The sequence below is a fragment of the Chamaea fasciata genome, unplaced genomic scaffold (genome assembly GCF_029207755.1).
Source record: "Chamaea fasciata isolate MVZ Bird 193981 ecotype frontalis unplaced genomic scaffold, bChaFas1.0.hap1 SCAF_10, whole genome shotgun sequence".
Classification (NCBI taxonomy): Eukaryota; Metazoa; Chordata; class Aves; order Passeriformes; family Sylviidae; genus Chamaea; species Chamaea fasciata.
In genome coordinates this window covers 5,838,689-5,863,551 of record NW_027094095.1, presented here as the reverse complement: position 1 = coordinate 5,863,551, position 24,863 = coordinate 5,838,689, and the positions used below count along the sequence as shown (strand labels likewise).

Sequence of the window (24,863 nt, the reverse complement as noted above, 5' to 3'; positions counted from 1 at the left end):
TTAACACTCATTTGGAAAGCATTTGTAGATAGACTTAGAGGGGAAAACAGGAACTGACAGGTGAAAAATGGTTAGGGATTTGCAGACACTAAGTGGTTCAATTAACACCTTTTAAGTCACACACACCATAAATCTTTCATTTTTAAGTAATATGATTAAAGGATCATAGCAAGACGAAATCAACTCTGTTCCAGCTCTCTGTCTTAATTCTGCCCTCGTCCCCACCCAACTCTCTTTACAAAGTCTGAAACTACAGCTTTTCCCTTAATGCTGCAATACTTGAGCTTCTTTCTAACTTAAATTCTCCAAAGTAACCTTTGTGGAGTGCAATTTAGGGTTCAATCAGGTAGAGGGGAGCTCCCTTTCCAGGTAGTTTTTTAGCAAGGGCTGTCCTTCCATAGAAATCATAGAATGATTTGGGGTGGAAGAAACCTTAAATATCCCCTGATTCCATCCCCCTGCCATGGGCAGGGAGACCTTCCACTATCTCAGGTTGCTCCAAGCTCCATCCAGCCTGGCTCTGGACACTTCCAGAGATGGGGCAGCCACAGCTTCTCTGACAACCTGAGTTGTACCATCCTCAGAGCAGACAGCTTCCTAACATGCAATCTAAATCTCTCCTCTTTCAGTAAAACCATTCCCCCGCGTCCTGTCGCTCTCTGAGCCTCTAAAAAGTCACTCTGTAAAAAGTCCTTTGGTTGTATCCTCTGGCTTCTGTGACAATCTGGAAGAAGGCTGTCCTGGATCTGGGATGTTTCTCTCCCATAAAGCTTCCCTGGGACCTGCAGAGGGCTGAGAACTCACTGCCATGGCTGTTCCCCTTAAGGGAAGCACTGATCTTTCTTCCATGCCCAACACAGGCAATTTTGTTGAAGCTTTAAAGACATCTGTTTTTTTGGGTTCCCTTGAGATGTTACCATGGGTAACGAATTGAGTAACGAACTCAAAAAAGGCATGGGGGAGCAAGCTGGAGAAGGGCGAAGGAAAGTCAAAGGTGACATGAACCAAAAAATGCAGCTTACACAGTCCTCAAACAGATTAACTGTCAAACCCCTAGAAGTTCATAAAAATAAGCTTGTGTAGACAATGTTTAGATGCTTTGCAGCCACATCCAGGAGAAACTGAAGTATGAAGGCTCCGAGACATGATATAAAAATAACTACCTAGGGCTGAGAGAATGTAAAACTCACTGGACTACAAGGCATTGTGTGATGCTATCTTTTATTTTAAGTACAGGAGCTGTATTTTTTTTCCCAGTTTTTGCTTTGTTCTTTAATCCAGAAAGAGTGTGATAGTTACACCCCAGAGATTTATCTTATCAGAAGCTGCGATAGCTTTCCTTCCTAGGGGATTAAGCTGGAGAAACTGTAGTTGAAAGCTAATCATCAACCTCCGAAAAACCCTCCTAACCTCAGCATCTGATCCAGCCACACAGAAATCCCGACCCTGTAAAGATTCATATGCATCCTTCATTTTATTCAGAGACACAAGTGGGCCAGCTCAGCTAGCGTTGTCAGTTATGCTGATCTTTCTTTCATGAGATAGTATTTTTATGGCTGATATATCTCAAATCCAGGCTCAAGCTACCCAATGTCAACCACCCCTCTGGCAGTGAGAGTTAAATAAAGTTAAAGCTTTTTAATAAGGCACAAACTCCTGTGGTCTGATCTCCTTCTGAGCATCAAGTGCTTCAGACCCAGTCTATCACCATGAGCCAACTGATGACTGGTAGTTTTAGGACTGAAATGTTTTTAGGAGCATGATCTGCTACTGCAAAGAGCATCCACATGAATAACAACATGAAAAATACTTTGGAGGCATATGGAATTACATTACTGTGATGAATGTTTTAAAATAAACCCCTTTTTTTCCTAATCAATTCAAGGAAAACCTCTAGTATGGTTAAAGACAAATACTTCTGGAGAAAAATTTCATCTTCTTGCAAAGCGAATCAGTGACTCCAAAAACTTAAATTAATGCAAGTTGAAGGCACATTTCCTTATAATCTGTTTAGCATCAAACATCCTCTGCATTGGAAATACAGGCATCCAACACAACCAGCTCATATCACTCTAAATTGCAAAGAATCTACAGTGAAAAAGACCACATGACAAGTTTTTGCTTAATTTAAACTTAATAGCAAGAATTGGCTGCCATTTTCAAAGCTGACAGCAATACGCCCAATAAAGTGGTATTAGGATACAGCAATCATACATTTGATTTATTGACACCAAAAAATGGAAACAGTAAAATATTAGCAGCCACCTAAAAAAGAAAGACTACCGATGCTTTGCCTTTACTGCAATTGACTAAACAGATGCAGTTGATTTTGGAGGTTTGTGGCAACATCTATCACTGAAGTACAGATGCTGCAAACACACGGTGGTGAGCATGCAGAATACTAAACATGGATTTCAAAAGCATGTTTACCTAACCACACACACATCACCTGCTGTAGATTAACGAGGCCGAAAGCCAATTTTTTACCTGAATGCTAGATCTCCTTATTTTTCTCCCCCTGTGACCTATGGCAAAACAACAAATCTGCCTCTTGAATAAATCAGAACAGAGCTGTGGTTGCTGCTGGCCGTTCCTCTTCGTCCCTTCCCATCTCCTACACGGGGGGAGCTGCAGATTAGTGCCTGCCATAGCTAGGGACATAGCAAGTCATAATTAGCTCACAGGGTGCTGTTTATAGCTACTACACAATGCCAGGATTTGTTTCTTGTACTGAAGCTATGAATCTGTAAATGGGATTTTTATGAGGATTTATGTGTCATCTTGTGTTTTTCCTGGAAGCTTATGCCGTTGTTGTTCCCAGGGGACGCGATGCACATTTACCAGAAACCCGACACACCGACTTCCTCTCCGTTCTTAAAAATAGGGATAAGAAGGCTTAGCGGATGATGAAAAAAAAGAATGTATTTAAGAAGCAGGTGGGTGTAAAAAAGGGGGTTGGAAAAGAGGAAGAGACTCAGCTACAGCTGGTACCAGGGCTCTGCTCCAGGAAAGCCTACAATCAATTACTGCTGGCATGAAGCTCAAGCTTTCAGCAGGCACCCAGCTGGCACACGGCAGAGCAGGGCTGGGCAGGCGCCAGCCCCGGCCCAGGCACGGGCTTCCCTTCCCGCAGCTGCTCTGGGCCAGACTTGCTTTTGGCCAGACACAAGTCCTCACAAATGCTGTCACCTGTCTGCTTTTATAAAAGCCCATCAGAGCCTCTGCTCCTCTGAAAGCTGAGTCACCAACATCATCGCTAATGATTTATGCTCCGGCATCATTGCTCTGAACAAGGTTAACCAGGATCAATTTAACCGGGAGAGACATGTTACTAAACCCCATCTGCACGCAGACCCCTGCAGCTCCGCTGGGAAGAGAAATACCACCCCATTTGCTAGAGCAGAAATATATTTGTCTTTGATATCAGAAGGGGCACTCCCAGGTAAAGCCTCTCAAATCAGCTGTACCTTCAGCCAAATTAAGATCCCCGGCTTTAAACTAAGGCTTTTTACAAAGAGCAGGCTCCACTTTTTTAGATTTTTCTATTTACAATATGGGCACATTTTCATCACACTGCAATATTCCATAATGAAATTACAGCCTTCATCTGTAACTTCTCCCTCAAGCTATGCCACTTCAGAAAAGCACGTTATTATGCTGCTTGATGCTGCACCAGCAAACCCCGGCACCGGTGACTGGCAGCACAGCTAATGGATACAGCAAGGATGTGTTTGACTGACAGACCAACTTTATTTTGTCAAAACCAAAAGCACCTACATGCCAAAGGAAGCCTGATATAATTGGAGGAGGCTGATAGGGGAAAACACCCCCACCACTTATTTCTTCAAAGGAATGAGAGAAACTAGGGCAAGAAAATGAGAGAGGACCGGATCCTCCTCTACTGAGGCAGAGGGTTGGAGGACAGTGCATTTAGCATTGTCATATATACATAAAATGAATTTTTTTTCTTATACATGCATGAAATTTGAGAATGAGAAAAATCTTGAAAGGAAGCAGCATCTTGGCTGGAGCACAAAGCTGACGTGAGTAACACCACTAATGCCCTAATATGACTGTCCTCACTGGCAGCTATGGGAGAAGGGGGAATTAACAACTTTCCTAACAACTGGCAGGAGCATCAGGGTAGCTTCCCTGTCAAAACTGAAACAGCAGGTTTGGAATTTATTTCAAATTATCCAAGAAATACCAAACACACATTTCTTTTCCCCTTCAAATTAAGGCAACAAGTATTAATTGACTGCTAGATGGTTCTCCTATTACTCTGCTCTTCTCTTCACTAAAACAAAGCTGAATGGTACAAACCCAGCTATGACTCAGGTAAAAATGCAGAACATTTCACCAGCCCAGCCAAACACAAGCTCCATAATCAGTATAGCATATCAATACAAATCACTCTCAGGCTGCTTTTACCCACTGTGAAATCTAATCTCAGGGTCAGCTGCATTTACATCTTTCCCTTCATAAAATACTGTTATGTAATTCCTGGGAATAATGAGCACAAGCACACAGGAATGACAGATCTATCTTTAGAAATGTGTCAGCTACAAAACAAAGCGTGACTTTTACGCTCTAAAATAGCCTACAAACATTCTTAATTCTGTTGCACAACGTTTTGTTTTCATGGAAGCTGGACTGTTACATAAAATTATTACTTGCACTTTTGTGGGTGCTTTACTGCTTTTAAAATGTAGAGTACAGATAAAAACAAATGATTTCAACGGAGAAGCCGGAAATTTGTATTATAATACTGAATGAGTATGATTGCCTGTATTATTTACTTCTGACCTTTAACAGAATTTTTGAATTAGGATTTTGAAGTTATTTAGCTGGATTATTTCAGCTGAAGTTCTAACATTTCAGTGGTCTATATTTCATTGGTTTAATACAGCTAGAAGGATAAAAAAAATGGGTTGACAGTAATGATAGCAGAGAAGCAAAAAAATCAAGAAATGTCCTTTCTCAGCAGCTTTATATTATGAGGCCCAGCGGAACACTACTTCAGACAGACAAAAATTCCTGGGTAGAAGGTGCCAGAGAGGAACATTTCCTGAGAACTAGCAACCTCACAGAAGAACAGAAAGGATCTGGTCAATGAAGAGAAGAGAGCATGAAGGAGTCAGTAACTGTTACCAAGAGCTAGGTACAGAGGTTACCTTGAGACAAGCTATGACTTTACCTGGAGCATGTATCCACCTCTTTGAGCAGGTATCCGACAGCATTGGCAAGGAACACATCAGCAGTTTACTTTCCTATTGCCTTTTCTCCTCCAGATATGTGGGCTTTGTTACCACCTTGGATGAACTCAGAGTACACACGGAAGAGTGCTTGTGCCACCCAATCCCCATTAGCTCCTGCATTCCTCCTTTCCCCTACAATTCCCATCAAGAAAGCAGCAGAATTGCTACACATAAACAATCAAGTGAAAAAGACACTCTGAGTTCAAATACAAATCAATGCCTACCTGATTTTGGAATTACAGGTCATTTCATTCTCAGGGTAGTGAATATCCACCGCATCCTGAATGACTGTACCATACTCATAGACTTTAATCTTCTTTGTCACTCCAGCGATGGCAAAGTAGTCACAGTCTCGGTCAAACTCAATACTAAGAAACAAAAGCATAGGTTGAGAACTCTATAATAAACACCCCACATACTTACCACGAGAATATTTTACCTCCTAAACACCCTAAAATGGCAGAGTTGAAAATCACAACTTGCAGCTTGAAAGTACCCAGTTCAGAACACCCTGGTGTTGGCGTTCTGGCACACACTCCAACAGTGTGGAGTTCTTGCTCTAAGCATTGTTCTCTAATCCACCCCCCACCAACACACACACCTCCATCTTTGTGGTAGCACAATCACCCTCTCACAGCCAGGATATTTGTTCAGTGCTCTGGAGGTTTTTCAGTTCAGCCACACCAACTATATGGCATGTTACCCAAAGGTCAAAGCCAACAGCTTGTCCTGGAAATGTGCTTAACATTCCATGGCATGACTGCCCATTGACTCCTCCTGTGTACAGCTTCAGGAACTTCTAAGTGCTAATGCAGAGCAAACCAGTATTTGTAATAGAAAAAACCTTCTAAATTCCCTGGGTAGCAGCAGGGGGTTGAAGACAGACCATCAGTACTGTAGAAACAACACACACTATGACTTCCACTTAGGGTTGTGCTTGTGCAAACAGAGGCACCTTCTTTCTTCACCCGCAGGGCAAGCTTGTAATAAACATCAATGAAGCTGGAAGTAAAAGCAGTCAACTTATAACAAAGTTAAGCTGCAAATGAGAAAAGCCTGAGGTTGTACATGAAATACATCTAAGAGAAAGGCAGGCAGCAGGTTACAAACAGCTAATGTCGTTCCTACCTTTACAGCCTGGGAGGGCTTGAGAGAAATCTGCTAGACATTCAGCAGCTGGGGGAGTAATCCTACTTCCCAGAAGCTTCCGTTTTCCTGCAGCCCAGGGCACTCTGGCAGGGCAGGTGCACATACACCTGTCTCCTTTGAGGGCATCAGCCTCAATGAGACACCTCCCCAGAAAGGGTGTGGGGGCAGCATTTGCCCTCAGTCACAAGGTTTCTGTGACCAGCTGTCCCCAAGTCTTCTGACTAAGCAATCGATCTACTGTTTAGAGAGGTCTCTTTTGGAGTTCTTTCATTCACTAATTCATTTCAAACCCTGCTGTCTCTACCACCTTCCCCCACCTCCACCCTCCCCCCCCCTCCCCCCTTAAGAATCCAGAATGTTTATGAACCAGTGAGGAAATTTTTGATGGCAGCAGGGAAAACTGAGTTTACACTAATTTCACATTCAAAATCCTGAGAGCAGGGGTATTTAAGGTACCTTTCCACAATTAGACAGCATTAAACCAATTCCAGGAAGAGATAGGGCTCTTCAGGCTGCCCCCATAGCTGTAACAGCAAGAGCTTTCCACTACTCAACATAGCTGAGAAGTCGAAGGCAATGCAATGTTTCCAAGGGAGTATAAATTTAAACACCAACAGAATTTTCAAGTCCTTTTAAAGGAGATATCATCAAGTTATTTTTAAACTATGGAGAGAAAAGATTGTTGATATGCAGTCTGTTGCTATAAAATAATTCAATGAAGCAGCTTGAAACTTGGCCCTTTAACTCAGACATCCAAACTTCTCCAGGCAGTGGCAGGAGACGGCCCCACTCACAACTGATTGCTAGAGAAGCTAGTGAGGTGCAGCCTGGAAAATCATGAGCCTCCAAAATGCAGGGAGGAACAAGCTTGTGGCTGGGGAATTAAACAAGCATGAAGGCATCCATTTAAATAAAACGGGAGAGGGAGAGAAGTCACCTAAGCATCCAGGCTGCTCTCCCCACTCCCCAGATCTACACTAGTTTAAATCACTTTTTATACACACAGGATGAAAACACCATTCAGGCCTGTCTTATTTTGTCAGCTCACCCTATTCTCTGGAAGAGTTTTATAATCAAAGCCTCTATAACAATACAACGGATTTACTTGTACCACAATCTTAATTGAACTGCTGTCTCCGCTCCTGCTCGCTGCCCTGTGGATTCAGGTAAAGCACAACTAAACTGATGGCAGTGATTCATCTGCCTGGATTCAATTTAAGCCCTCAGCCTTCTGCTGAAGAAAGAAAAATAATGCATTACAACGTCTAGTAAAAAGCCAAGTTATTAGAACAGAATAGAACCTCTCTCATTTGGGTTGAGTTTGCTTCTCTAGCATTAATTCAGTTTGGTTTTTTTTTTAATAGAGACACGCTGTAGACATAACAAATGAGTATTTCAATATGCCCATAAAAGTTAACACATCATTAAAAAAATAAAAAGCCTTAAGCAATGGAATTGTCAGACCTGTGACCTTCAAACAGCATCAAAGACACTGCAGGGAGAAAAAGAATGCAGAAATAAACCACTACCAGTACAGACCAACACACACCTGCACCTTGGCCTCCCATCACCTGTGCTCAATCCTGGGACAGCCAGTGTTCTTTCTGCCAGTCAGCTTTCCGTCAGCGATTTACAAATAAAAATAGGAACAATCTAAGTACCTAATCATAATCAACTGGATTGTGTATCATATAAAATTGCTCCTAATATTTGCAAAGCCCTGCTTATGCTTGGACTAATCAGTATTAGGACAAACAGCCTACTTGCACAGCAACCATTATTTTTATGCTTTTTCTTGCAAGTCTTTTAAATACACTTAGTATTATGCAAGCTTTATTTGCATTTAACTGGCTCGTGGGTATTCCTGTCACTTGCTGCTTGAAGTCTTTGTGTCAATGTAAGCGCTTGCTTATACACAAGCTTATCTATATGAAAATTCAGCAGAGAATTTAAGTTTTGTTTTGTCTAGTCAAATGACACAACAGAGCCAGCTCAGAAAGACAACATTCTGCTTTGCAGGTGATACATTTCCGCAGTCCAAGTGAATTCCTCATTAGCACAGTAACAACATGCAATAGAATAACAGGAAATAATTAAAACCCCCAGAGAAATTACCTTTTGGACCAGCAGTGGTCCTTGCTCCTCAAACATGTACTTGTTAAAAAGTTACCAATTGCTCCCTTTTTTTAGCCTATTTTTAAACTCCCTACTTCTGACCAACAAAGACTAACCAAACTTCTATAAGGAATATTTTGGGGACACATGAACTGCTGGGTATTTGAAAGAGCTTAATAAACATGCCACAGAATTACTTACAGAAATCAAACTGAAAGGATTTTCTTCTAGGGAAAATAGAAGAGAGACATCTCTCATTCCCAAATCACTGTTTTTTCTCCTAAGAAATTGACAACCAACATCTTATGGAAATACCACTAAGAGCTGCTAGAAAGTAAGCACATCCTCAAGGGTTCTGGTTTCTTCTCTGCTCAATTCCCAGTCTGTGAGATCACAAATCAATTGCTTTATTTTAATGGCAAAGCCTATGACCTTGGAGAACACTCATAGTTAACAAATAGAATGATAAAATAAATTGCTTCTGAAACATGCCTGGAAGCCTGCTTTGGTGTTGAGGATAGAGCAGCAGGGAAAGAGTAAAGGAGGAGTATTTAGCAGCTCTGCCATTGTGTAAAGCCTTACAACATTTGCATCCTGCTGGTGTGTGCAGTTGTTCTCCACACCCCCAGAGGATGCATTGGAGTTAGGGAATGCATACAGATGGGCAACTAAATTGATTAAAGGAATGGAGCAGCTGCCTCACCATAAGGGTTTGGAGCAAGGGAACAGCAAGACTGGTGTTCAACAAGTCACAACTAGGAGGTGCTCGCCAGAAGATTTGATTTGGGACAGATGAGGGGTCCTCCCCCCAGTTACACTTTCAAGAACCACACACACATTTCAGGTAGCAACTCCTACAGAAGCAACCAGTAATAGAGTGAACCTACAAAAGTAATCCTTGTACAACTGGTTCATACCAGATATTCATAGGTATGTACTGTACCCACTGTTTGAAAACAGGAGAAGGCAGGACTGCATCTAAGTGCATTTGCCTTTAACTGCACCACCAGGCACAGCTAAAGGTCTTCAGCCAGCTGCTCCTCTCCCCTTTCCATACACAGTCTACAATTGCTACTGCAATCAAAAATGCCTCAGCCCTGACTAGTTACCAAGATCTGTGACTGTAGGAGCTGCCATTTCTCCAAAGCAGATAATTCAGTCCCTCCCATAGAACTGTATATATCTATTTAGAGATATATATATATATATATATACACACACAGACACACACACACACAGGATGTATTTTCCTCTCTGGATATACCAAGGCCTTTCAATTCTGTTCCTCCCCAGCCTAGTGCTGCGTCTATTTCTGTATCTTTAACATCAACTCCTACCTAGCTGTGGAGTCCCATATTTAATGACAACATGGATATATCGTCAGGACTTAACTAGCGAGAAGAATGAGAGATGCCAGCAGCATTCTGTCCTTCACTCGCATTTCCTTCATGTCTTTCTTATTCTGTGCTTCCACTCCACGGCCTCCAAGAGGTATCCTGTCACTTCTAACAATCCCAAGCCTGGCCATCTCTTTCCAATGCTCATTTTGAAGCTTCAAAGCCAAAGATCAGAGATTTAGGTTACAGTCCAACATCATAGGCACCAGTGCAGACTGTTAAGCACCTGGGACCAATACAGAAATTGGTATTAATATCACACACCTGAGAGATTTTTTTACAACAGACTGGTATTTTAAGTAATTATGCAAAGTAATTAGTGTCACTAAGTACGCCCTGGCATACTAATATGTGGTTTTAAAAAACAAAGCTATATTCAGGCATAGAAGTCACAGTAAAGCACTAAGATTTTGTGTTCTGTCAGCTCAAAGCCTAAATTCTGTCACACATAAAAACAAAAGCTACTGAGACAAAGCAGATGGAAGTTTCAGTATCAAAAGCTTGTTTTGCTAAAGCTCTGAGTGGCTGAAATAAAAAAACACTGAGGTTTTTCTCTTTAATAAAGAAGCAGTTCCATTAGTCATTCCTTGCTCCAGAGTACCGCCTAAGTAAGGTCACTGCTTTTATTTCTGAGTCCTTAATCCGTGCCATAGGGACAAGGACAGACCACCACTGCAGAACATATTTTTTGATTCAAACTCCTAGGCTGCCAGAAGTTTTCCAAAATACAAACCGAGCACACATGTCATGATCCTAGACAGGTTGTTGCAATCTCTAGTCAAAAAGGACCACTTAAACCTCAATCCTCTGTAAACTGTTATTTAGATAGGTAAGTTAAATGTATAAATGAGATTACTACTCAAAGTCATTCTACCAGAGATCAAGCACTTTTATCCCCTAAGAATCACATTACCTTAGGTTAGATGTGACCCCCGGATCACCAGAAATTTGCCAGATTTGTCCTCTCATCAAGGTGAAGTCATCTTGGCTACTCTCAGTAGATCAGATTCAAGTCTAATGGATGTCTAATAAAAACCATGGGACAGAAGACTCCAAGCTTTTTCAGGCTGATCCCATTCTTTGGAGTTGTCTGAAATATCCCAGCTCCAGTGGCACCAGCAGTTACTGAGTGCACCCAGGGAACCCTTCCCCATCACTTCTCCTCCTCCAAGCTCCAAACATCTGATGAGAATTTGCTATCCCTAATCAAACCTCCATTTGAAATGCAAAAAAAAAAAGACTAGAAAGTCAGCTCTGTGTGTTAATTAACTTTCCCTCCACCATCTGGGAAACAGACTGGGAAGGGTGTTGCATTAGGCCAACAAAGCCTGCACTGCACAGGGAAGGACAGTCCTCAGCTCCAGGCTCCCTTGGAAAGACATCATTGCACCAGCCATGCTGCAGTCAAACTTTCAGGATCTCTCTTACAGGCACAGTAGCCTGGAGGGCTGCTCTGCTCTGTTTGAAGAAAGGCATAAAAAGGTACCACATTAACAAAGTAATGTCATTAGACCTAGTTCCAGGCCCACTTCTTGCTTATAAAAATCCTTTTAAGTGTAATGAAATGCCATCAGTTCTAACAGAGACCACTTCATAATACTCCTGTTCCATAAAGAGCTTGTTTAAAGGAGAATATTAAACTTGAATCGAGGAGATTTGGTGGGCTTAGATCCATTTCACAGCTTGGAAATCAAACCCAACAGAACTACTTTCATGCTTTGCCATCTCTAGATAAAATAGAGTCATAATTTTTTCAAACCCAATGAGAGCATATACTATGTTGTGAGATTAATTTGGGTCCTTGCAATACCTCAGGCTTCAGAACCATGCTCCTCTCTACTTTGCAAAGAAGTTACCATGAACCTAATCTCCTCTAAATACAACCCAAAATATCCCAGAAAGCCACAGCAGAGTCCCAGTCCTAGCTATAAGACTGTAGCTAGAGACATCCTCTTCTGCTGCATAAGGTTTTTTTTCCATACATGTATTCAGGGGAACTTGGCTTAATTAGCACTAATGATGAGAAAACCTATAGGGAACTGCTGCATTCTGCAAACAACCAAATATAAAGCACACTGATAAAAAGCCACTTCATTGCTGGGCGATGCTCTTCTGCATGTTGAAGAGAAGATGACGACAATCCCAGGATTTCTATGCCAGATCCACAGAAGTACAATGAGCCAAAGCTGCTGCAAACGACTGCCCTGCAACTTAATGAGGATTATATTCAGTTTTCCACAAACACCATTTTAAATAAGTTGGAGCAGGAAAAAATTTAACTAAAAATGCCAACAGTTAAATGCAGAGTGTTCCTTATGACACTATTTAAAATTCAAGCCAAATGATCAGTCTGCCTGCTGCAGTATTTTGGTGACCTGTATCTATATTTGAAAGCCAGGGGGGACCATTTCACCCAGCTGGGCTGATAGACAGTGAGTTATGAACAGCTCTGACAGCAGCCACAGCACAGAGTCAATATTTACAAATACTAAGGTGGAAGAGGTTACAACTACCCAAACATTCTCATCTGCCTTCAAGTTTGGGGAATGTTTCCAGTACAGAATCACTGAATGGATAAGGCTGGAAGCCACCACAGTGGGTCATCTGGTCCCACCTCCCTGCTCCAGCAGGATCCTCCCAGAGCACATTGCACAGGCTTGCAACCAGATGGTTCTGGAGTATCTCAGTGAGGGAGACTCCACACCCTCTCTGGGCGATCTGTCCCAGTGTCACTGCACAGGAAAAGTTCTTCACATGCAGGTGGTACAGAACATAGCAGCCCCTACCCAAGCTGAGGTTTTAGAGAGGAAACCCTGCTTCACAACAACCTGTCTGGAGGTTAAACAGTAGGAGGTCTGAACAATAGCACCATCTTATCAGCATTACACCATTACGTAGGAAAGAACTCAGTTGTGGCAGGTACTGAAGTGCCTTCTAGATATAAAGCCATTCAAAAGCTTGTTTCCAAGCCACCCTTTTGTTACCACACCAACAAGGATTCTGTTTCTTCAAAATTGAGCACAGCAACAGTTGACAGAGCTGACGAGGCAGGGGGAACAAATAGATCTGAAAGAGAGATCTTCATCAATACTGGGACTTTAAACAGTGCAGTCTGTGCATAGGCTCCAGTTCATGCTTCCTCCCTGATTTGGAGCAGCAGCTGAGGATGTTTGTCTCCAGCTGACCACACTGCCCGAAGTCCCATTTCACAGGACAAATCACTACCCCAAGCCTAGAACTCCAGTAACTCAGACCTCTGCATTTTCCTGACACTGCCATCAGTTCTTCTGCCAGACAGCCTGCAAAAAATCAGGAGGGAGAGCTGGAGACAGTAACCTCTTTAGACAACTCAGCTCTATCCCACAGGCACCATGAGTCAGGGCACCAGCTTCCTAAATATAAAGTCCATATACCACAGATGCCTTTCCCAAGCAGCCAGAGGATGGGCTTGGGCAATTAACTGCAATGATCCTACTGCCTGGTAATGTCAGAACAAGGTTAAAGCATCATTTGTAGCATTTTTCATCCAGCTGACAAAACTGTTTCATCAGATTTGTTTTGATGGCATTTTGAATCTTATTTCATCAGTATTTTGAATGGTACCCTTCTTTACTTTTTTATAAAGAATAGTTTACATGTACCCTTAATTCCACAGCCTCACAGAGAAGTTGTTCTGACTTCACCTGCACAAATGTGTGCACACATTTGTACGTAATACCGTGAAAACATAAACATCACTTCATATCTTATTCTGTGTTATTTATTATCTTATTCTATGAAACAACTACACAGCACATAAATCCCAAACATGACTTGGAAACTGTATTCGTTAATGCAAACAATGATATATTAATAATCACAAGCTCAAGCCTCTTTTCCAGGCTGACTGCTTGTAAGGTTTATTCTCAGAATCGTTTAAGCCCACACCATACATCTTTGCATGCTTTAACAAACCACCTTATTATATTGCTTCAACTACCTACCATCTAACAGGCTAACATCTCTGGTTGGCCAGGAACAAACAAAAAAAATCCAAAGGCATGCTAATGCTTTTCAGATCATTAGCTCATATGAAATTCCGGCATTTACAACAAATATGGCTAGAAAATTAAAAGAATACTGTAATAAGATACAGAAATCTGTGTTCTATTAATAACAGGTTTGTGTCTTTAAGCAGAAACAGGAATTCACTGCATCAACACTCAACACCAAATGAAAGCTATAAAATTGTGGGGGATTAAATGAAATCCATCTTTGACTTTTTACGAACACTGTCAGAATGCAAACTGTGTGCCTAAGATGCTGGAACCACAGCTTTTGTGGCTTGTCTGTCCAGTTCTTGAGGCCAAGACACATCACTGCTGCCTGATGACACCCATTATCACATTAACATCATGAGGAATGGAAGGGCACCTACCTCCAGCCTCACTGAGATGATTTTCATCCTGAGCAATCAAGATGGGGGATGCAATGATGCAAGGCAATTTCCACATGGTAACGATACCATTTTGGTTTTTGCTTTTTTTCTCTCTGTATTCTTCCTACACATATTTGTAGCTCTGGAGCCTATTGTATTAGTGGCTAGTTTTCCCAGTAATTTTCCATGCCCTTTCTGTAGGCAGAAAGACAAAGCAAATTCCAGGGCCCCTATCCTATCTTGGTTCTTCCTGGCTACCAAGGTTGAGAACAACACTTCAAGATACATTTTCATAAACATAAAAAAGTACAGCTACTACCAAGGTGGGGGGGGGGGGGGGGGCGTCCAGAGAAGGGACCTGACCTAGGGGGAAACTACATCACCACGTCTTCCTAATTGGTGCTCTTTTATCAATTATGCTGATTTGCTAAACTTTGAAGAACTGTATTCACCCCATGTGGACAGGCTTTTGTGGATTTTCTCTATGACTGCCTCTGGAGGCCTAAAAATAAAGAACCACTTTTATTTTACCTCCTATATTATCTTGAAAGCGTTTGTTGTTTCATTTCTAGGTTGAAAAAGGCATCAGCACCATCCTCCAACCTGAATATTGATCTCTCAAAGTACATTTCTGACACTACAGCACCCATGGTGAGTTCCTGCACTTTCACAAAACTTCTCTTCAACAGAAAAGCAGTCTTAAATCTAATAAATACAATCCTGTTGAAATTGTAAGCAGCAATCATTAAGGTTGTAGGAAGTGAAATACCCTTTGCACCACACAGGTTAAAGCCACACAGAGTTCCTCAAATTCCTTCTTCTTAAAACCTAAGGCCAGAAGAAGATGCTCAGTAGAAAGTGAGGGCAAAATGTAAATTTCTAATGCTCTGATCATGAACCCTTATCACCAGTACAGTCACCCAAGACTCTGAGGTCTCTATTCCAATATCTTGGTCAGAGCAGGGCCAGCTCTGATTAGATCAGACTGCTCAGGGCTTTCTCCAGCCTGTTCTTGAATAACTCTGAGGATGGAGCTTGCAGCACATCCCTTTGGGAAGCCTACTCCAAAACCAGATTACCCCATGCTGCAGGCAGTGACTGCTACATGGCAAGACATGGAAACTCCTTGCATAAACTGCATATAGATCCTTCAAGATATTGAAAGAAAAAAGGAAAGACCTGAAGAACAATCACTATTTAAAATGTTTTGTTTAAAAGCCAATTCCCAAATTCATCAAAAGACTGCTCAATACTTTTAACGGATCACTTATGAAAATTCATAAAGTTGAAATTCAACTAAAAATTCTTGTCTAATTGTCTGCAGATGAAGACAGGCTTCAAATACTAAGGAAGCTTAATGGAAAAAAGATCTTCCTAAAACCAAATAGTCTGAAATTAGTAGGAAAAAAATTAGGTCCCACTGGCAGCAATGCCACTTCCATTCATTAACCTCCCAATTTCAACTTATTTAAGTTTTAGCTGTTATGTTGATGAAAGACAAAACTTTCTCTGCAGCTCCACCGTGGTCACCAGAAGGTTTATTTTTCAGGTCAAGACTGGAGATAAGACCAAATAAGCTCTTTTCTGGGTGTCAGTCCTTCTTGGCACCAGGAGCCTGTCCTGAGGACGTGGAGGGCTGTGTTCCAGGGCAGAGTGTCCCTAAACTCTGAATTCAGAGATCAGAACTAACCCCCCTGCATAACCCTTTTGCTGGGCACAAGTCACATACAGCTCTAGCTCAAGGGACCCAGACCACAATCGTGTACTAGGAAATGTATCAGTTCAGCACTCCAGAGAAAGATGGGAAAGTAAGGGAAAAAGCTCTGTACACTTCACTCAGCTCTAATTAAACAAAAATCCCATTTCAGCCCCAGACAACATCTGATCTACAGGCCAGAACCTCAGATGAAGGAAGGTAACAGAACCACAGGAGAAGCACAAACTTCAAGTAGGTTCAGGGAATTATACTTCAAGTTTCCTTGGTAATTCTGCAATTTAAGTCTCCTTATCCAAGCATTTCTCTCTCCCTTCTACTTTTGGGAACAGTTCAAATAAGTCAGATTCATACACAGTTTTGAGCTGCCACTTGTAAATAGGAGTCCATTTAAAAAAATGGTTTAGTTAACAGGCTATAGGTAAAATCCAGCCTCCCTCATCTCTCAAGGAGCAGCATCTACTGCACTCAAACATAATCCTGTAAAGGATAAACCCACTTCCATTTCAATCATTTATCTTTACCTCCAAGAAAAAGAAGCACTGCTGGTCACAAACTTAATAAAATGGCTCATCTAATCTTAGCCAGCCCAAGCACTAAAAAAAAACAAAACAAAACAAAACACCAAAAAAAAACAAAAACAACAAAACAAAACCTTGTTATAATGGATACAGAACTAAAAGGTATCTTAATAAAGTCTGCATCTGAGAATTTATATGGACAAGTAATAGCAGTTCGAAGTAAAAAGAGGAACAGAAAAACAGTTCAATGAATACATGAAAAACTCACTCATAATGGATTTTTTTCTTTTTGGCTCACCTTTGAAGAAAGGATTTCAGGTCACGTTACTGAAAGGGTCAACACAGAAATGCAATCTTGAAACAGACTTAATCATACTGTTTGGATGCCAAGAGATACCTCTTCACATCTCATTCATTACTTAGAAGCAAGGGAACAATGAGCAAGCAAAGAAAAAAATATAATGGACACCAAAGGTAAGATCCAGTTTTTTAACACTGGATCATGACTCAACAGATGAGTTGACCAAGGCTTGCACAGCCAAAGCCACAAATTGTTTATTTCTCTCTCTGTAAATCACTGAGTCTTTAGACACAGTTAGTGTCAGCTATCCAAAACCTTTTAATGTCACTTTAAGATCTTTCAGAGAAATGGTAAACTAATCTAGAAGAATTTGAAGTCTGAGCCAACAACAAAAACCCACAAAAAGCCCCCAAACCTTAGAGCCTACTCATGTTCCCAGAGCTGGGAATCATGGAGCAGGGAGAACCAGCTTTCTGATACCCACGTTCCAGAGAGACATCTCGTTGCAGTACATTTCTTAGATTTTCCTGTTTCTTTTTCTCAAATATGAAAGACTGCCACATTATTCTCTAAAGGCCTCTGACAGTGGTAAAGCAATTTTCTCCATAAATCATTGCAATGCTAACGCAGCAGTTTACAGACTCATCTTTAAAAGAAAGACTTTGCATTTACTGCCACTGCCAGCAGAGAGAACGAAAGTTAAGCTCTGACAACTGCTCTGTCTGGGGGCATAACAAATGGAAAATTTATTCCTTGGACAATTCTGACAAAATTTAATATACTTGTGAAAACTGTAAATACTTTGTACTTAAGAGAGGTGAGTGTATTAAAAAGCCATTTAGCATATTGAGATACTTGCACATTCAAACTGCAAGCGTGCTCAAGTCCCCTTGATGTTACAGCAAAACTGAGTAACCTGCAAAAGCAAAGCCTCAAATGTGCTTTCCCTGAACATTCTTCTTGATAATCTGTTGCTCTTGAAGAACATAAGGGAAAAAGGAGAAAAGGTTGAAATTTTCCTGGTTTGCCTCCTCATTCCAGAAGGCAACTGGAACGTTCCTAAATATTTAATCAGAATTATTTTAGTAACACAACATACATATGTTTACAGTACTTTATCAGTCCAGACATCCATAAACATTCTTACCACAAGGCTCTCAGGGGGGTATTGCTGCTGCCCAGTTCCAGGATTTTTTCAACCTATTTGTACACAGTCTTTAATTACACTTTTCACCCTGTGAGCATAAACCCAATTATATTTCACTTCTAGACATCAATGTTTTGCAGATAAGGAATATTTACATCCTTCTCCTTTGTGAATCTAAATGTAAGACATCTTTAAAAAAAAAAAAGCTGTTTAAGACAGCAGATCTTTTGGAGTCATCTGTGAACTTCATGTAGGGTTTAAGCAATCAAACTATACACTCTTGTATTCTGTCCATCTGTAACAGCAGGTCATAAAAAAAAACAAACCCAAGCAAACTTAAGGGCAAGGAAATTTACCTTCTGGTCATTTCTATTTTTGTTCCTAAGTATACTTAAAATATCCCCTTAAAATACTTCCTAAAATTTTTTTAAGACTTATGTATTAGTCTTGTATTAACTCTGTATTTAAACCCATTTGTCTCAACAGCAACAGCTAAACACCAAGACTTAACCTTCTGCCATTTCACCATTGTTTCTTACTGCATGCCCAGGACAACCTTTAAAGATTTTAAAGATTAGTGTAGTGAACCAAATAAACAAAAATTTTCACAGTACTTTAAAATCATAGTTTCACTTTTTAAGTACCTTAATTTGGCCTATCTGTGAATACCTAAAAGCTGCTCTTACTTAGTTTCACAGACTCTCTGAACTTGAGGCTTTTAGTTTAAATGAAAAAAAAAAAAAAAAGTAAATATCAGACTGTGTCGGCCAACACACACTAAGTATAAATTCTCAATTAACAAATTCTGACTTGACAGGAACTGTTTGAATAGCCAGAAGCCAACAAGAACAATGGCAGCATCACATTCAGCCAAGCTACTTTACCAAAGCACTAAGGGACATGCTCAAATGTGAACTGTCTTACTCAGCCCACATGCTAAAACCTCTAAAAATTTCTCAAATGCTTTGATAAATAAAAAGCATGAGCAGGGGAGAACACTGACTTGGAAACCAAGTTATTTTTTCAGTAAAATGCATTTAATTACCGATTCTAGGACTGGCTTGGAAGAGGCTTCACTGTATCTTCATCGTAACAGTAACACACATACTTTTCAAACTTATATTTCACCCAAGAATTAGAATGCCTTCAAACAGCAGTGTGATTTACTGTCCTTCCAGCATTTTCTAACCAAATACCACAAAAATGCTGCTCTTGCAGAATGTCAAGGAGAAGAAAAGGGCAAGGGAGCAAAATCCAATCCATGCTGAAGCTGGTAGTTGAGAGTTTGTCTACACTGCAGTGAGATTCCCATCTGCATTTCCTTGCAGCTGGCGTGAACCCAATCAGCGCAGGTTAAATATACGTCAGATCCCTGATTACTGCGCCCTGACCTCTGGCTAAGTCGGACATTACACATTCCTGCTACACATTGCAGTAGTTAAGGAATCAATGCTGCTTCAAACAAAATGTGTTCTTTGCTACACCACGCCTCCTTCATACAGTGCAAATTTCTTGGGGTCCCTCACCAAATATTCAAGCTCTTCTGTCACTCTCCAGGTGGCCCCTTTGTAAGGCACTAGATGAAAAGTCAGAAAACCCAAGTTTAATCTATTTTGTCAAAATAATGTTTTTTCCAAGACCTCACATAGGGTCTCTGGATTTCCTGCTCCCCATACATAAAACAGGGATGATACTACTTCTCTCAAGAGACTGCTGTGAACAAACATTTATATTAGTGAAATGTGCTTGCAAAAAGCTCAAACAGGTCCTGCATATATGCCATGCAGAGAAGATTTCGTAGTTAACTTGTTCCATCATTTTTTCCACCCCAAAGAGCTCCAAAGACAAACTACTACAAATAAGTAAAACCCCCAGAGTAGGGAGAAACCATTTCAAGATTAGGGCTGTGGCAATTCCCATCCTCTTCACGTGCTCTCCTATAGCCTGATCCCTAAGGAAGCTGGTTCATGGACCTGAACTAGAAGAAACTGACTCTGTTAAAAGACAGTCACAAAAGGATTTCACCAGTTGTGTCAGAACAGGTCCACAGAAGGCTCAGATGAGCTTCAGCAGCAGTACACAGAACATGACCACTCTGCACAGCTGAGATACAGAGGAATTGTTGGCAAGAATGGAACTGTTGCATTGGCTTTACCACAACCACCCCCTCACTGGTGTTCAGCACTACAAACAGGTTCCAAAGCCCAAGACTTCAAAGCAATCACAGCTAAAAACAACTCAGCTTCTTAGTATTTGCCATTGTGACTGGATCTACCAACAAAACGTAAAACCACCGCAGATCCTTAAGACTACCAAACAAGATGGTTGATTTGTATCACTTAAAACTGCATCACTTAAAACACAAGTAAGTTAACATGAAGACAACAGGCTTCGTACAATAGCTGCTCATAGTGGCACCTCAAAGGTTCTGCATTTGGTCTTAACCAACACCAACAGGAATAAAAAGTATACTGAGGTACCTGAGTGCCCTCACAGATCAATGATAGTCACCAAATCATCAAACACAGTCACACGTTGGCAAAACTATTTTTGAGAAATATACATTTTTGTCATATATACCAAGAATAACTTGCTTAATGAGGGTTATTAACTCAGCCTCAGCAGCCCACATCCACATGGTGCATTGTCAGATGCACAGAGTGTCCTACCTGGATACTATGCTGGAGCCATTGTAGAGGTCACTGGCGTAGGACAGCGTTGCCAGTGGTCGGACTGAATTGTAGCGCGTGAACTTGGATAGACATTCCTGAAACTCATCCAGCTGGCTGGTGGTTCTGCTGTCATCTAGGAACAGCCATGGACATTGGAGAGGGCAGAAACAGAGTAACAAGGTAAACTCAACAGTAAATAAAAAAATCAAGATATATGTCTCCATGTGATGCTTGTTATTTGGGGAGGATTCTTGGCCAAAATCACGCTCTCTCATCTCAAGCATGCTCTGAAGGCTTTATGAGCTTTTCAGAGAACAAATGAAATCTCTCCACTACAATGCTGGCTGAACCTACTATGCTGAGCATCTGCCTAGAAGTCAAATACAATTTTGTAAACTCATTTATTTTACTCATATTCAGAGCCCATGGGCCATATAGATTATTAACAGAAAACTTTTAAGGCTATCAAAATGCACTGCAAAGGGCACGTCTGGTTTTCAACAGAGGTGAATGTATATTCCTTTCCCTGTTCTGTTACAGTATGTCTACATTTGTAGACATTGGGGTCAATTACATTCAAAATACTTTCAGTAAAAAATACTTCTCTAGTTATTCCAAAAGCAACAGAACTAAGGGAGAATAATTTCAGGGCTGGAGAAGGAAGACAAGCATGACACTGGAAGGCTCCTTGTACAAGAAGTTTTGTGAAAATTATGACCTTCAACAGACAAGGTGAAACTGAGCCAGCTTGAATAATGATGATAAATATTCTGTGGGAAATGGAACAGTTTACTACAAAAGTTAAAAGTAAATTGCAGTGTAGATAGTTGAAAGTCATTCACTGAATTCTCAGAAGTCCTAACTTTTCTTGGTAGGAACATAATTTTATTTCAACCATTTTAAATTTTAGTATTTTGTAAATAAGGAAAAATTCCTAACTTGCAGCTATGTCTCAAAGGCAAATTTGGACTCCCAATATGATCACATACCCACAAGCCAAACATTAGGTAGGGCCTTCAGGCTTTGTAACAATCCCCCAAATTTGCAGCAATTCTCATAATCCTTTCTCTAACGCTTCCACCCTCACCTTCTTTTTGCACCAGTGCATCTTAGGGGAACTACAGCTAACACTGCTGGTTTACAGGTACTGCACACCTTGTCTCCTGTTCCACCCCAGAATCCACTGCAGCAGCACAGAAACCACCCTCACACACACAACAGAGATCACATTCTACCCACTAGTTAGTTAAGCTAGCCTTATCAGCAGCATAAGGAAATAACAAGATCCATTCATTAGAAAGGCTTGGAAATACCAGGGTGAGAACAGAGAGGTTGATCTATAAAAGCAAATTCCAGCTGTGATTTCTTGTTTGAAAACACAGAGAATAATCATTTCTGCACTCTGGTAATTCCTTGCCATCAGAAATTGTTATCTCTACACTTATAAGGCATTTTGAAGTGTCCCTCATATGCACTTTTTAATGTTTGATCACATAAAGGAACAGTGAAGGCTAGTAATTAGCATGCTTAGGGGTACTAGCATATACATTATCCATGTCAAGAGGAATGAAAAGGGGCAAAATGAATAAAGTGCCGCTCTAAATTAACATCATCAGCACCTGACCACTACAGGAAACAGCTTGAGAAGCAACACAAACATCAGTGTTTTTCAAAGACTGTTTTCTCCTTCAGCACTGTGATAGGGACAAATAGCTGCTACCCTTCTATTTCCCCTATTTAGAGATCAAACACAGTCCTCCTATAATTTATTTTCTATGTGTGCCTGGAAAACCAAGTATTATTTCTCAAGACATCTTCCCCGTCAAAGTGCAAGGCCATTTGATAATTACAGTAATATTATGTCTCCACTCCCTACTCCAACAGTCAGAGGCACTTCCTGCAAAAAGCTTTAAATCCACATTAAATCCTATTTAAAATGCGTCAAAATGCAGGAACGACTTAGGAGAGGAAAACTTAATCAAGTATCATAGTTTATCTCTTATTTAGGGGGAAACCTGCACTTGCAAATCCTCCGCTCTTGGTGCAACTGACACATATGAATACAAAAAACCAGTTTCACTGCATTCATATTTATAGTTCCAATTATGAAGAAAGATGCCTTCTACAAGGGAATGCTGGGAAGAGCCCCATTTGTTATCCTTGGTTAATAAGTTTTATTTTTACATAAACACAGTTATGCATCACCAAGACAGCTCTGCATGAAAACATCTCAGTGTGAGCTGTGAAGAACTGCATTTTGCAAAGCACCTGCTAGCACCTCACATGGATCTGGCCAGACACATGCAAGGTGCTTCTCCAGTCTTTCAGATATTGAAGTAACCTCCCAACAAGCTGCATTTCTTATTAAAATCATTTTTCTGTGCACAATGAGAACTGAGCCAGCCCATGCTCTGAAGTAGGAAGGAGATGTAGATACTTCTAAGAGTGAGCTCCCCTAAAACAATGCTGCAGCTTTTATATTTGGAGCCATTTCTTGACTAATTTTTAAAATTCCTTTTTATACATCTATTTTAAAGAGGCTAAAACTAAATTCACGGAGAAGAAAAAAGCAGAGGTTTCTAACCCAGCAATCCTGCCTTGGGAGGTTTTAAGTGATGAACCTGCCTTCCAAGGTTATAAGTAAAGCTACTTTGCTGCAGCAACCTGTGCCTGGTCTGCTCTCACCCCTAAGCGGTGTTCCCCACCCCCTGAGGGCTGGCTGCTTTCCTTGCAGTCTGTCACACTCCATACGGGTTGCAGCTCAAAGCTCCGTGCTGCAAATCTCTTGCCTCCCACAGTCCATTGCCTGAAGCTTTTCTTGCCAAGCTGGTTTCTCCTCCAGAGGGGCTACAGAACAACCCTTCTTGCCCTCAAGACACAGTTATTTGACCCTCTCATTTCTTAACAGAATCTCGTGTGTAATTAAGACCCATGCATCCAGTAGGCAACAATTACTCTAGCTGCTGTCACACTGTTACTCAATTATGAATGAGGCAATCTAGGCAATTTGGAAAACAGCTTCTAATTCGACAATACAAGCCTTAAATCTAAGGTGTGCCCCACGGGACAACAGCTATGTTGCACACTCAGCTTCCACAGTCCAAACCATTTGTTAACCAAGACACAATCTAGATAACAAAGGATAACCTCCAAGTGTCCTCTTGCATGCTAAATACAGGAAAACATATCTATTTATGTTTATACCATTTAAAGCCATTCATGTTTATACCTCTGTAGAATTTCAACAGCAATGTTTTTAACTACTGGGTTTATACCACATCTAGTAGAAGGGCAACTCAACCACAGCTTTCAGGCATTTTCATCTTCAGAACAGGCAGCAGAGAAATTGTTTATTGTAAGTGGTGCCCTTCACAGTAAGGAGTTACAAAGCAATACATGTGCCCCTTCAAAGTGACAGGATTAAGTTTGCCAAATTTAGCAGCTTCAAAGATTGGTCAAGGTTAGCAAAACAGGATGATCTAAGTAACACAAGTACATATAGCCACATGCAAGGAAGAAGAGAAAGCTGCTCTCTCTAAAGCAAAGCTTTTCTCCAAGAGGTACCTGACATCAGAAGTGGAACAGTACTTGAGAACTCACCCGAGACACGAGTCATCCTGGTGGAAAAATAGCACTGCTCGAGGTCCTCAAAATGAGCTGTGAGGCGCTTGCGTCGCGAGGCCAGAGTGCTGTTATACCACGGCTGCTTTTTGGTCTGAGGGGAGAAGGGAGAACACCTCAGAAAGGTAAAAGCCAGACCTGGATTTCACTTCTACAGATTCTACCAAATTATAAACAATTATACAATATATATGATAGGTTAGAAGCTTAAGACACCAACAAATGAAGAATCTTGGCACTGTCAACAGTTATTTCTTAGGGTCCTTTGCTCACCCCTTAACATAAAAACAAATCCCTGCTTTTAGACAGTTTTGTTTCCTGAACTTTAGTAAATTTAGTGATTCTGGCCTCACACACAGGACAAGCAATCCCAACCCACGGGGAGTCCTATCCTGCATTTATAGAGATAGACAGCATAGGCCAACTTCCAGCTTCACAAATCAAACAGACTGTACAACAAATACTCCCCAGATTCCTGGCAGAAAGCTCATTAAAGGAGAAGGAGGTGTTTATTTTAATGAGTTAGTTACTGAATTATTTCTTTTGAAGCA

At 40.9% G+C, this 24,863-nt stretch overlaps 1 protein-coding gene across 4 annotated transcripts in view; it reads right to left on the bottom strand.

The window, feature by feature from the left end:
- The window catches only part of COP1 (COP1 E3 ubiquitin ligase), a 123,957-nt gene that overhangs the window by 65,488 nt on the left and 33,606 nt on the right, over window positions 1-24,863 (bottom strand). For all 4 annotated transcript variants that reach the window (XM_066192167.1, XM_066192164.1, XM_066192165.1 and 1 more), the window contains exons 10-12: window positions 24,292-24,406; window positions 20,689-20,824; window positions 5,483-5,626 (exon numbers count right to left, since the gene is read on the bottom strand). In XM_066192167.1, coding sequence (XP_066048264.1) covers window positions 5,483-5,626; window positions 20,689-20,824; window positions 24,292-24,406 — 395 coding nt within the window. The remainder of the gene's footprint in view (window positions 1-5,482; window positions 5,627-20,688; window positions 20,825-24,291; window positions 24,407-24,863) is intronic.